The sequence below is a fragment of the Oncorhynchus mykiss genome, chromosome 25 (genome assembly GCF_057628025.1).
Source record: "Oncorhynchus mykiss isolate SJ-2025 chromosome 25, ASM5762802v1, whole genome shotgun sequence".
In the NCBI taxonomy this organism is placed as follows: Eukaryota; Metazoa; Chordata; class Actinopteri; order Salmoniformes; family Salmonidae; genus Oncorhynchus; species Oncorhynchus mykiss.
This window is the reverse complement of record NC_143046.1, coordinates 83,160,952-83,175,233: the sequence shown is the minus strand read 5'-3', so window position 1 is coordinate 83,175,233 and position 14,282 is coordinate 83,160,952. Positions and strand designations below refer to the sequence as shown.

General features: G+C 42.4%; 1 protein-coding gene across 1 annotated transcript in view; it reads left to right on the top strand.

Annotated features, from left to right (window-relative positions):
• The first annotated feature begins 2,976 nt into the window (after window positions 1-2,976).
• The window catches only part of adgrf3a (adhesion G protein-coupled receptor F3a), a 28,385-nt gene continuing 17,079 nt past the window's right edge, over window positions 2,977-14,282 (top strand). Inside the window, exons 1-3 of the mRNA XM_036962884.2 lie at window positions 2,977-3,240; window positions 12,716-12,771; window positions 12,939-12,951. Coding sequence (XP_036818779.2) covers window positions 12,724-12,771; window positions 12,939-12,951 — 61 coding nt within the window. The 5' untranslated portion in view covers window positions 2,977-3,240; window positions 12,716-12,723. The remainder of the gene's footprint in view (window positions 3,241-12,715; window positions 12,772-12,938; window positions 12,952-14,282) is intronic.

The following is a 14,282-nucleotide window of genomic DNA, read 5'->3' as shown; positions in this document are numbered from 1 at the left end:
CTTGATGGCAACTTTGCACTCTTGGCATTCTCTCAAACAGCTTCACCTGGAATGCTTTTCCAACAGTCTTGAAGGAGTTCCCACATATGCTGAGCACTAGTTGGCCGCTTTCCCTTCACTCTGCAGTTCAACTCATCCCAAACCATCTCAATTGGGTTGAAGTCGGGTGATTGTGGAGACCAGGTCATCTGATGCAGCACTCCATCACTCTCCCAAACCAGATGGGATGGTGTATCGCTGCAGAATGCTGTGGTAGCAACACCTCCTCTATGCTTCACGGTGGGAACCACACATGCGGAGATCATCCGTTCACCTACTCTACGTCTCACAAAGACACAACTGTTGATGTTGAGATGTGTCTGTTACTTGGACTCTGTGAAGCATTTGGGCTGCAATTTCTGAGGCTGGTAACTCTAAAGAAATTATCCTCTGCAGCAGAGGTAACTCTGGGTCTTCCTTTCCTGTGGCGGTCCTCATGACAGACAGTTTCATCACAGCGATGGTTTTTGGGACTGCACTTGAAGAAACTTTCAAAGATCTTGAAATCTGGATTGACTGACCTTCATGTCTGAAAGTAATGATGAACTGTCATTTGTCTTTGCTTATTTGAGCTGTTCTTGCCATAATATGAACTTGGTCTTTTACCAAAAAAATATATTCTGTATCTTCTGTATACCACCCCTACCAGTCACAACATAACTTATTGGCTCAAACACATTAAGGAAAGGAATTCCACAAATTAACTTTTAACAAGGCAAACCTGTTAATTGAAATGCATTCCAGGTGAAGCTGGCATTCCTCATGAAGCTGGTTGAGAGAATGCCAAGAGTGTGCAAAGCTGCTATTGCAACAACACATCATCAGTAGGGTAAAACTAACCAGTCTCACGACGGTGTCACGATGGTACTTTGAAGAATCTCACATATAAAATATATTTTGATGTAACACTTTTTTGTTTACTACATGATTCCATGTGTGTTATTTCATAGTTTTGATGTCTTCACTAATCCAAAAGTTACATTACTGATTACAATTTTGCACAGGTAACTAGTAACTGTAACGGATTACATTTACAAAGTAACCTACCCAACCCTGACAGTATAAAGGTAACGCAAGCTAGCTAAATGTGTAATTCATCATGGATGAAAACGACAACGTCGTCAGCTGGCTAGCTAGCTAAGGACACTGGCTAAGCTAATTGACAGCTCTTGCTAGCTACTTACATCCATTATCAACTGCCAGGCTCAACATCAAAATGTCAGAAGTTGATATTCTCAAATAATTCACTAGTTCATTTTCTGTATGAACTGTTCAAGTGGTTAGCTAGCTATCTCATTGTTCATCAACAAAGTGCAACAAGAGATTCGTGGACTTGGCTTGAAAGCACTGGCAGTTGTTGTAACAAGTTGCTTGGCAACGTTCTGATGAGTGAACGAACACGTGATTGGAACCCAGAGATTCACAGGAGGCCTAGTAGTCACAGTTTGCTCTGTATCATTCATTGTGTTATTTCAATGAAAAGGAAATTCAGCAAGTTTTGGAGAATGGAAGTTGATAACAGAGCTTCTTTATTGTTAATGGTAAGACAGCATGTTGGCCTTTATCAGGATTTTGTTTTGCTTTCCCTTCAATTCATGCATCTTGGTTTGAGAACGAGATATAAAATAAGGGGCCTAAACGCCCTAGGCCAGTGGTCACCAAGTGTTCGATCTTCAAGGAATTCCTAGTCGACCACCAAACATGTAGAAAAGCTAAAGATTAAGGCTTGCGCTCCTTTTTAAAAATTCGTGTTGAGTTATTGCCGGTAGGTGCACTTAATTCAGAAGCCCTGCGCACCGGGTGGGCTCCCGAGTGGCGCAGTGGTCTAAATGCCCCATGTTCAAGGCACTGCATCTCAGTGCTAGAAGCGTCACTACATACCCTGGTTCGATTCCAGACTGTATCAAAACCGGGCGTGATTGCGAGTCCCATAGTGCGGCGCACAATTGTAACAGCGTTGTTAGGGTTTGGCCGGGGTAGGCCACACAGCTTCAAGCAAAGTGTAGCCTACATGAAATGTCATAACTATTTTTTTTTATTGAACGCGCTGCTGCTTTTATGAGTTCATGGTTAAGTTTTTATTCGACACTATTACAAAACATAAACCGCACTTCTCCATACTACCATTTGTGCTGTAGCTGCAATGAATTACTGGCCACGTGTATCGACATCCTTGCGTTTGTATTGTTATTAGCAGCTCGTCGTATCTATTTTAATATCGAGGAATATTTCCCTTTCGCTGGTCATAGAAACAACATTAATTTGTGTATCGAGTTTCGCAATCAGGTTGAACACCGTGTCCTCTCAGTTTCACCAGAGGAAAGGAAAGAAAGAGGCGGGCCCTTAGCTGCTCTTTCCCTCACTCTAATGAGACTAATGCCGCGATCAAAACAACTGGGAACTTAGAACTCAGACTTCCGACTTCAGTGCGTTCAAGACATCTGGGAACTCGGAATAAAACGATGTCCGACTGGGAAAAATCGCTTTGATTTGCCTTGTTTTTTCAGAGTTCCCAGTTGTTTTGAAAGCACCATGAACATCAGATGAAGGTACCATCAGTCCAGTAAAATAAAAAGCACATTATTTGCAAATTATTTCAATTAATGCTCAACTGTGCCTTGCAACTGCTACACCAACTGATCCATTTTGTTATCAAAGCTCGAGTTTTGAAATACAATATGGTCTGAGAAGAACAATATTGTCAGGACAGGCATATAGCCAATATGCTGTGATAATGTATTAGGCATACTGCACGGAACTAATTCCTACAGAACTGTTTTTATTAGGTTAATGTAAAAACATTTAAGTCAAAGGCAGTAGATCTCAGCTTGCTGTTTGACTGCGAAAGTGATCTTGACTCAGAAAAGGTTAGCACTTAGTGTGGACTATGCAAATTGCAGTTTGCTTCAACAAGCACATGGTTCTTTAATGATAAACACATTAGGGAATGATGCATGTGGGCCTACATCATCAATTTTCATATCTACTTTTCATAAAGCGAGCTCTTTGATGCAAATGGACAGGGGACGTTTTGTTTTACAGTTTCATAGAGGCGCCATTGTTTTCTATTGCTCTCAAAAACAGCATATCAACCTGAAGTTACTCCCAGATTTACAAGTCTGCTCGGGAATGGATGGTGTGCTTCACCTCGCTTGCTGATTCATATTTTGCTGATACTTTCGAGGGAGACAAGGAAGAGAGGTAGGTATTCTTCATATTCTCAATTCTATCCAGTGTAACTGCTTCTGCATTTTTTATATTCTTCAAATATTGATGTTAATATTTTGCTGATATTTATCGGGGGAATCAAAGAGGGGAGGTTGATGTTAATCATTCTGCATTCTCAACTCATTCTGAATTATATGTGGGAGTTCAGGCATTATTTGAAGCGTTTAAGTAGGAAATTGCATTAATTCTGACCATTGGTAGCTAGGTTTCCATCCAATTGGCGATAGATTTCCATGCGAATATTCAGAAATCTTTATAAAAACTATATGCACATTTTCCCATCAAATTGACTTGTTGTGGATAAAAAGCTGTGCGTGATGACATTTTTAAATCCCCTCCCCTACAAAAAAAAGTTAAGTTAAATGGGTTTCCATCGCATTTTCAACTCTACTAATAGTTTTCTCACAAAAAAAATGTTGTGTTATAGGCCTTTATACAAAGGGTGAGTCTAATCTTGAATGCTGATTGGTTAAAACCGCATTCCAGCCGGTATTCCACATATTACATTAATGAATGAATCCCTCATTTACCACAAAGCCCCACCTAAAATAACCATGAAAACACCAATGTTTAAAAGGTATCGTTCACTTAATATAATGTAATATCACATACATCGATTACGTTAAAATGCCTATTGACTCTGTTCCATCTGACTACTCAATCCGCTGTCTAATCAGCCCAGCCAGGCAACTATAAAAAATAAAAGCAGTGTTTGGAGTGGCCTAAAAACAGATGTGCCAATATATCCTCCAAACACCGGCTTCTCGGGCAATGCCAATACCAGCGTATTGCCAATACCAACGTACCACTCTGGTATTGGCACTGCGCTCTAGCCGTCAGTTTAGTTTGCAGACACATAGCGGATTGGAGAGCCTCCATGATGAGATTATTATGGACAGACTATTTTTATTTGTCAAACGGCAGCCAAGCATCGATGATCATGTCACCAGAATAAGACCCTCGATATTTATTGGAAAGCAGCATCAAGCTCATCACCTTGCATTTTCACCACCCTGTTAAATTCATCATAATGCATTTCATATGTAGCCCAATAATATGCACGCTTTTCCCGACGTGTCGTAGTGGGAGGACTACACAACGTGTCATCGCGTGATTTACTTCGATATGATGGTTGTTATATCAATATTTGCGCATAAAAGTGTTTCCTGCGACATTTCTCGCATAATTCATTTTACCGACACAAAAAGATCCTACATTGTCTTAGTGTATTTTGTTCTGTCAACATTTTTAATGTCGACCTACACCTTTTCTGTTTCAATAAGGCTTGTGGTGAAATGTTTTATCTGAAGTACTTCACTTGCATATAAAGATTGTACGGAAACCCAACGGGAAAACTGGTTAGAAAGGGCCCACAGAGCATGTTTTTCCACTCACATCTGTCCCCCAGTGTTAGTTATGGAAATTAGATGTTAATGAAGCAATACAAACCAGATAGAAGTGGTTTGAGTCTTTTAGTGATAGGGGGGTGACTGGGACGGGCAATGTAACATACATTATGTTTTTTAGGAAAAGTTTTTGTAAAACATGCACCTTACATCAGATCATCTTGAAACTTTATCTGTAAAGCCAACTTTCAACAAGGTTTTATATGGTCTATAATTGGTGTCTCTCTTTTCATTGTAAGTATAATTGTTCAGTGTTATGATATCCGTAAAATTCATTGGATGTTCTATATTTAAGATTATCTTGGAAAATACAGTACCAGTCAGTCAACTCCTTGCACACACCTAGTCATTCAAGAATTTTTCTTTATTTTTACCATTTTCTACATCGTAGAATAATAGCTTTGCACACTCTTGGCATTTTCTCAACCAGCTTCATGAAGTAGTCAATTGAAATGCATTTCAATTAACAGGTGTGCCTTGTTAAAAGTTGATTTGTGGAATTTCTTTCCTTCTTAATGCGTTTGAGCCGCTCAGTTGTGTTGTGACAAGTTAGGGGTGGTATACAGAAGATAGCCCTATTTGGTAAAAGACCAAGTCCATATTATGGCAAGAACAGCTCAAATAAGCAAAGAGAAATGACAGTCCATCATTACTTGAAGGCATGAAGGTCAGTCAATCCGGAAATTTTCAAAAACTTTTCAAAAACCATCAAGCGCTATGATGAAACTGGCTCTCAGGTGAACCGCCACAGGGAAGGAAGACCCAGAGTTATTTTTTTTTTTATTTATTTAACCTTTATTTAACTAGGTAGGCTAGTTGAGAACAAGTTCTCATTTACAACTGCGACCTGGCCAAGATAAAGCATAGCAGTGTGAACAGACAACAACACAGAGTTACACATGGAGTAAACAATAAACAAGTCAATAACACAGTAGGAAAAAAGAAAGAGTTTATATACATTGTGTGCAAAAGGCATGAGGAGGTAGGCGAATAATTACAATTTAGCAGATTAACACTGGAGTGATAAATGGTCAGATGGTCATGTGCAGGTAGAGATACTGGTGTGCAAAAGAGAAGAAAAGTAAATAAATAAAAACAGTATGGGGATGAGGTAGGTAAATTGGGTGGGCTATTTACCGATGAGCTATGTACAGCTGCAGCGATCGGTTAGCTGCTCAGATAGCAGATGTTTAAAGTTGGTGAGGGAGATAAAAGTCTCCAACTTCAACGATTTTTGCAATTCGTTCCAGTCACAGAACTGGAAGGAAAGGCGGCCAAATGAGGTGTTGGCTTTAGGGATGATCAGCGAGATACACCTGCTGGAGCGCGTGCTACGGGTGGGTGTTGCCATCGTGACCAGTGAACTGAGATAAGGCGGAGCTTTACCTAGCATGAACTTGTAGATGACCCGGAGCCAGTGGGTCTGGCGACGAATATGTAGCGAGGGCCAGCCGACTAGAGCATACAGGTCGCAGTGGTGGGTAGTATAATGTGCTTTAGTAACAAAACGGATGGCACTGTGATAAACTGCATCCAGTTTGCTGAGTAGAGTATTGGAAGCTATTTTGTAGATGACATCGCCGAAATCGAGGATCGGTAGGATAGTCAGTATTACTAGGGTAAGTTTGGCGGCGTGAGTGAAGGAGGCTTTGTTGCGAAATAGAAAGCCGACTCTAGATTTGATTTTAGATTGGAAATGTTTGATATGAGTCTGGAAGGAGAGTTTACAGTCTAGCCAGACACCTAGGTACTTATAGATGTCCACATATTCTAGGTCGGAACCATCCAGGGTGGTGATGCTAGTCGGGCATGCGGGTGCAGGCAGCGAACGGTTGAAAAGCATGCATTTGGTTTAACTAGCGTTTAAGAGCAGTTGGAGGCCACGGAAGGAGTGTTGTATGGCATTAAAGCTTGTTTGGAGGTTAGAAAGCACATTGTCCAAGGAAGGGCCAGAAGTATACAGAATGATGTCGTCTGCGTAGAGGTGGATCAGGGAATCGCCCGCAGCAAGAGCAACATCATTGATATATACAGAGAAAAGAGTCGGCCCGAGAATTGAACCCTGTAGCACCCCCATAGAGACTGCCAGAGGACCGGACAACATGCCCTCCGATTTGACACACGGAACTCTGTCTGCAAAGTAGTTGGTGAACCAGGCAAGGCAGTCAGAAAAACCGAGGCTGCTGAGTCTGCCAATAAGAATATGGTGATTGACAGAGTCGAAAGCCTTGGCCAGGTCGATGAAGACGGCTGCACAGTACTGTCTTTTATCGATGGCGGTTATGATATCGTTTAGTACCTTGAGCGTGGCTGAGGTGCACCCGTGACCGGCTCTGAAACCAGATTGCACAGCGGAGAAGGTACGGTGGGATTCGAGATGGTCAGTGATCTGTTTGTTGACTTGGCTTTCGAAGACCTCAGATAGGCAGGGCAGGATGGATATAGGTCTGTAACAGTTTGGGTCCAGGGTGTCTCCCCCTTTGAAGAGGGGGATGGCCGCGGCAGGTGGTTGGTGTAGCCAGGAGGAAGGCATGGCCAGCCGTTGAGAAATGCTTGTTGAAGTTTTCGATTATCATGGATTTATCAGTGGTGACCGTGTTACCTAGCCTCAGTGCAGTGGGTAGCTGGGAGGAGGTGCTCTTGTTCTCCATAGACTTTACAGTGTCCCAGAACTTTTTGGAGTTAGAGCTACAGGATGCAAATTTCTGCTTGAAAAAGCTGGCCTTTGCTTTCCTGACTGACTGCGTGTATTGGTTCCTGACTTCCCTGAACAGTTGTATATCGCGGGGACTATTCGATGCTATTGCAGTCCGCCACAGGATGTTTTTGTACTGGTTTAGGGCAGTCAGGTCTGGAGTGAACCAAGGGCTATATCTGTTTTTAGTTCTGCATTTTTTGAACGGAGCATGCTTATCTAAGATGGTGAGGAAGTTACTTTTAAAGAATGACCAGTCATCCTCAACTGACGGGATGAGGTCAATATCCTTCCATGATACCCGGGCCAGGTCGATTAGAAAGGCCTGCTCGCAGAAGTGTTTTAGGGAGCGTTTGACAGTGATTAGGGGTGGTCGTTTGACTGCGGACCCGTAGCGGATACAGGCAATGAGGCAGTGATCGCTGAGATCCTGATTGAAGACAGCAGAGGTGTCTTTGGAGGGCCAGTTGGTCAGGATAACGTCTATGAGGGTGCCCTTGTTTACAGATTTAGGGTTGTACCTGGTGGGTTCCTTGATGATTTGTATGAGATTGAGGGCATCTAGCTTAGATTGTAGGACTGCCGGGGTGTTAAGCATATCCCAGTTTAGGTCACCTAACAGAGCAAACTCTGAAGCTAGATGGGGGGCGATCAATTCACAAATGGTGTCCAGGGCACAGCTGGGAGCTGAGGGGGGTCGGTAGCAGGCGGCAACAGTGAGAGACTTATTTCTGGAGAGATTCATTTTTAAAATTAAAAGTTCAAACTGTTTGGGTATGGATCTGGAAAGTATGACATTACTTTGCAGGCTATCTCTGCAGTAGACTGCAACTCCTCCCCCTTTGGCAGTTCTATCTTGATGGAAAATGTTATAGTTGGATATGGAAATCTCAGAATTTTTGGTGGCCTTCCTAAGCCAGGATTCAGACACGGCAAGGACATCAGGGTTGGCAGAGTGTGCTAAAGTAGTGAGTAGAACAAACTTAAGGAGGAGGCTTCTGATGTGGACATGCATGAAACCAAGGCTTTTTCGATCACAGAAGTCAACAAATGAGGGTGCCTGGGGACATGCAGGGCCTGGGTTTACCTCCACATCACCCGCGGAACAGAGGAGGAGTAGGATGAGGGTGCAGCTAAAGGCTATCAAAACTGCTCGCCTAGAGCGTTGGGGACAAAGAATAAAAGGAGCAGATTTCTGGGCATGGTAGAGTACATTCAGGGCATAATGCGCAGACAGGGGTATGGTGGGGTGCGGGTACAGCGGAGGTAAGCCCAGGCACTGGGTGATGATAAGAGAGGTTGTATCTCTGGACATGCTGGTTGTAATGGGTGAGGTCACCGCATATGGAGGAGGTGGGACAAAGGAGGTATCAGAGGAATGAAGAGTGGAACTAGGCGCTCCAATGTAAACTAAAACAATGATAACTAACCTGAACAACAGTATACAAGGCATATTGGCATTTGAGAGAGACATACAGCGAGGCATAAAGTAATCGCAGGTGTTGATTGGGAGAGCTAGCTAAAACAACAGGTGAGACAACAACAGCTAATCAGCAAACACTACAACAGCAGGTAAAATGGCGATGACTAGGCAGAGAGCGTCGGATTAACTACACACAGAGCCTGAGTTCGCGGCTGGGGCCGACAGATAAAAGATAAATAAACGGAATGGAGTACCGTGATTAATGGGCAGTCCAGCAGGCATCAGCTATGTAGCCAAGTGATCATAGTGTCCAGGGGGCAGCAGTAGATGGAACAGGGAAGCCGCCACTATGCTAGCGACACAGCGTTTAAAGTTTGTAGCCCGGGGTTAGTAGGAGCGTCTGCTCCGACGGAGGCCGGTTGAAGGCACAGCGGATGGAGTATTCGTCGGCAGACCAGACGTGGTGGTGCAGCGGGGCGCCGTGTCGACAGAGAATCCAAGCCAGATGGTGAAAGAGGTATTGTAGAATTTAGTTTGCTAGCCGGGCTCACGGCTAACTGGTGCTAGCTTCGTGACAGTGGCGTTAGCCACTATAGCCAATCGGTAGCAGCGGTGATCCGGTGCCAAGTTCCAGAGTTTACAGCAAGGATCCGGTGGAGTATTGGGCTCTAGCCGTGTATGAGTGGGGTTCGGGTGAACAACTGAGTAGGCCGGGAGGTGGGCCTCAGGGATAGCTTCAGTACTGGGTGCCACGGTGAGTGCAAGCTAGCTGTGAGCTAGCTAGCTGCAAGCTGTGAGCTAGCTAGCTAGCTAGCTGTGAAGATCAGAAGTAGTGATCCAGGGATTACGGCAGGAATCCGGCGTTGTTGTGGAGAGACAGTCCGATACTGGTAGACTAGCGAGTATTATCCAGGCTAAAAACAGGGCTTGTATCTGTGCAGAAGGTAAAGGCCGCTAGCAGTGGCTAACAATGACTAAATAGCTTGTAGCTAATTAGCTGGTTAGCTTCTGGAGGTTCTTGAATGTGTTCTAAAATTGAAAATAATAGCGATTCCGTATCACATTGGGTGAAGCAGGTTACCGGAAGGTATAATCGAATAAAAAAAACGAAAAGAGATTGAAAATTAATTGAAATATATTGACAAAAATACAAAAGTATACGAGAGGACAAACAAACACGTCTTCACTGCTACGCCATCTTGAACATATAGTTAGTTACCTCTGCTGCAGAGGATAAGTTCATTAAATTGCAGCCCAAATAAATGCTTCACAGAGTTCAAGTAACAGACACATCTCAACATCAACTGTTCAGAGGAGGCTGCGTGAATCAGGCCTTCATGGTCAAATTGCTGCAAAGAAACCACTACTAAAGGACACCATTAAGAAAAAGAGACTTGCTTGGGCCAAGAAACATGAGCAATGGACATTGGACCAGTGGAAATCTGTCCTTTGGTCTGATGAGTCAAAATTGGCGATTTTTGGTTCCAACGGCCATGTCTTTGTGAGACGCAGAGTATGTGAACGGATGATCTCTGCCTGTGTGGTTCCCACCGTGAAGCATGGAAGAGGAGGTGTAATGGTGTGGGGGTGCTTTGCTGGTGATACTGTCATTGATTTTTTATTTAACCTTTATTTAATAACCTCTTTGGGCTGAGATCCCGCTAACGGGATTGAAATGACAATAGCCAGTAAAAGTGCAGGTGACCAAATTCAAACAACAGAAATCTCATAATTAAAATTCCTCAAACATACAAGTATTTTACACCATTTTAAAGATAAACTTCTTGTTAATCCTACCACAGTGTCCGATTTCAAATAGGCTTTACGGCGAAACCCATTGAGGTTAAAAACCTGGCAAGAAGGCGAAACAGGGAAATAGCAGCATGTCCATAAAACATTACATAAAAATACAGAATACACACAAAAGACAAAGTGTCACAAGTGAAAGATACAATTGAAGATTAGAAACAACTGCAGTTATCACAAACAGTGTTGATTTATTTAGAATTCAAGTCACACTTAACCAGCATGGCTACCACAGCATTCTGCAGCGATACGCCATCCTATCGGGTTTGCGCTTAGCGGTACTGTCATTGGTTTTTCAACAGGACAATGACCTCACACACCTCCAGGTTATGTAAGGGTTATTTGACCAAGAAGGAGAGTGATGGAGTGCTGCATAAGATGACCTGGCCTCCACAATCATCCGACCTCAACCCAATTGAGATGGTTTGGGATGAGTTGGACCGCAGAGTGAAGGAAAAGCAGCCAACAAGTGCTTAGCATATGTGGGAACTCATTCAAGACTGTTGGAAAAGCATTCCAGCTGAAGCTGGTTGAGAGAATGCCAAGCGTGTGCAAAGTTGTCAACAAGCCAAAGGTGGCTACTTTGAAGAATCTCAAATATAAAATATATTTTGATTTGTTTACACTTTTTTGGTTACTACATGATATGTGTTATTTCATAGTTTTGATGTCTTCACTATTTTTCTACAATGTAGAAAATAGTCAAAAGAAAGCCTTGAATGAGTAGGTGTGTCCAAACGTTTGACTGGTGCTGTATATGCTGAAATGCATTACTCATACATGGGCATGGTAGTACTGTTTATTAAAAATATACTTTGTGAATAGTCCTGTAGTCTTTTTCAAATGAAAGCCGCCCAAAATATGCTGACTTTTAGAAAAATTGATATTTCAGAAAAATTGTTATACAAAAACATCTTATATTTACATCCACATTCAACTGGTAAAGGTTTTATATGTTTAAAGATACAAAATAATATAAACTGTTAGGGTGTGGTGCCTGGCCAGGTGTGCTATCCAGGCTGCCTGTAAAAGCAGTACTAAAGTATTATGCATTCTACTGACCTTTTAAAACATTCCAAATGACAACAAATATGTTATGATAGATTTTGATTAAGAAATCTTTCATATTTGAATGTGTATTTCAGACTCCATAACATCCATAACGGCAGTTTTTCCTCTCTAAAGTTATGATGGTAATGACAGTCTTCAAAATGATCGTTTATGTGTTCAGCTAAGCCTTTCCTTGCAATTGGAAATCCATGTTTTGACCTAAGACTTACAAACTCACAGACTTTTGTTCAGTCTCATTTCATGTAACATCCATAACACTTATTAGCTTTATTTCTCCAACATGCCAATATTTAGAAATCCACTTTTTGGGGCATGTACAGGGTAAACCAGTGGAAGCTGGTGGGAGGAGCTATAGGACTCATTGTAATATGTGGAATGGAATTAATGGAACGGTATCAAACACATCAAACATATGGAGCTGTATCCCTATAGCTCCTCCCACCTGCCTCCACTGGTATACACTCACCCCAGGGGGTACTATAGACACACACATAAAACGTTTCATTCTGTGAAATGTCCATAAATGCTGGAATTGCCCCTCTGTTTAATTATGTGGGGATATTAACCTACATTTTAATGAATGGACCATTGAACAGTAGGACATTGAAACCGATTGTGCCTTTATTAACCCTGTGAATAATAATTATTTCCATTTCTTGATTAGGTCCAGATTCAAATCTGGGCCTGGTCATATATGGCCCTTCATGTTTGGGGATGTTTGTGTGTTTGTGTGTGTGTGTGTGTGTGTGTGTGTGTGTGTGTGTGTGTGTGTGTGTGTGTGTGTGTGTGTGTGTGTGTGTAATCCAAAATGGGTAAATAATCAAACATTTGTTATACCAGTAAGTCTGTCAAAAAATGTTTGTGTTCATGTGTTACTTTATTTATTCAATGTAACAACAGTGAAAAACAACTCCCAAAGGAACATGGGTTTATCCAAGTATTGACAGTTCCACTGACCGTTATCTTGTTGGGATGGAATGTAAATGACCTACAACTGTGTTTCTGCTGTACACCAACTGCCATTTCTATCTCTGTCTCCATCTGAAGGTTACAAAATGAAGACTTTCATTCTTTTATATTTTCTAGGACTAACTTGCTACAAGGTTGGTCAAGATTTCAGCTATATGTTTGTAGCAAACCAAATACTTAATTACAAACTTGAAAATTTGCCCGATTCCATAATAATTGTATAATGTATTTTTCTGGTTTGTTCCTGCTGAACATATGTACTTGAGTAATAATGGGATGTGTTTTTGTTGCTGTTGCTCAGGTCTCTGCAAATGGTAAGCTCATTTACATTTTTTCCCTATTTTGAAGACTATGTCTACCTCCCAAATGGCACCCTTTTGGTCCACTACCCTAATCCTATTCCCTTTTGGTCCACTACCCTAATCATATTCCCTTTTGGTCCACTACCCTAATCCTATTCCCTTTTGGCCCACTACCCTAACCCTATTCCCTTTTGGTCCACTACCCTAATCCTATTCCCCTTTTGGTCACTACCCTAATCCTATTCCCTTTTGGTCCACTACCCTAACCCTATTCCCTTTTGGTCCACTACCCTAATCCTATTCCCTTTTGGTCCACTACCCTAATCCTATTCCCTTTTGGTCCACTACCCTAATCCTATTCCCTTTTGGTCCACTACCCTAATCCTATTCCCTTTTGGTCCACTACCCTAATCCCATTCCCTTTTGGTCCACTACCCTAATCCCATTCCCTTTTGGTCCACTACCCTAATCCTATTTCCTTTTGGTCCACTACCCTAATCCTATTCCCTTTTGGTCCACTACCCTAATCCTATTCCCTTTTGGTCCACTACCCTAATCCCATTCCCTTTTGGTCCACTACCCTAATCCCATTCCCTTTTGGTCCACTACCCTAATCCTATTCCCTTTTGGTCCACTACCCTAATCCTATTCCCTTTTGGTCCACTACCCTAATCCCATTCCCTTTTGGTCCACTACCCTAATCCTATTCCCTTTTGGCCCACTACCCTAATCCTATTCCCTTTTGGTCCACTACCCTAATCCTATTCCCTTTTGGTCCACTACCCTCATCCTATTCCCTTTTGGTCCATTACCCTAACCCTATTCCCTTTTGGTCCACTACCCTAATCCTATTCCATTTTGGTCCACTACCCTCATCCTATTCCCTTTTGGTCCACTACCCTAATCCTATTCCCTTTTGGTCCACTACCCTAACCCTATTCCCTTTTGGTCCACTACCCTAATCCTATTCCCTTTTGGTCCACTACCCTCATCCTATTCCCTTTTGGTCCACTACCCTAATCCTATTCCCTTTTGGTCCACTACCCTAACCCTATTCCCTTTTGGTCCACTACCCTAATCCTATTCCCTTTTGGTCCACTACCCTAACCCTATTCCCTTTTGGTCCACTACCCTAATCCTATTCCCTTTTGGTCCACTACCCTAATCCTATTCCCTTTTGGTCCACTACCCTAACCCTATTCCCTTTTGGTCCACTACCCTAATCCTATTCCCTTTTGGTCTACTACCCTAATCCTATTCCCTTTTGGCCCACTACCCTAACCCTATTCCCTTTTGGTCCACTACCCTAATCCTATTCCCTTTTGGTCTACTACCCTAATCCT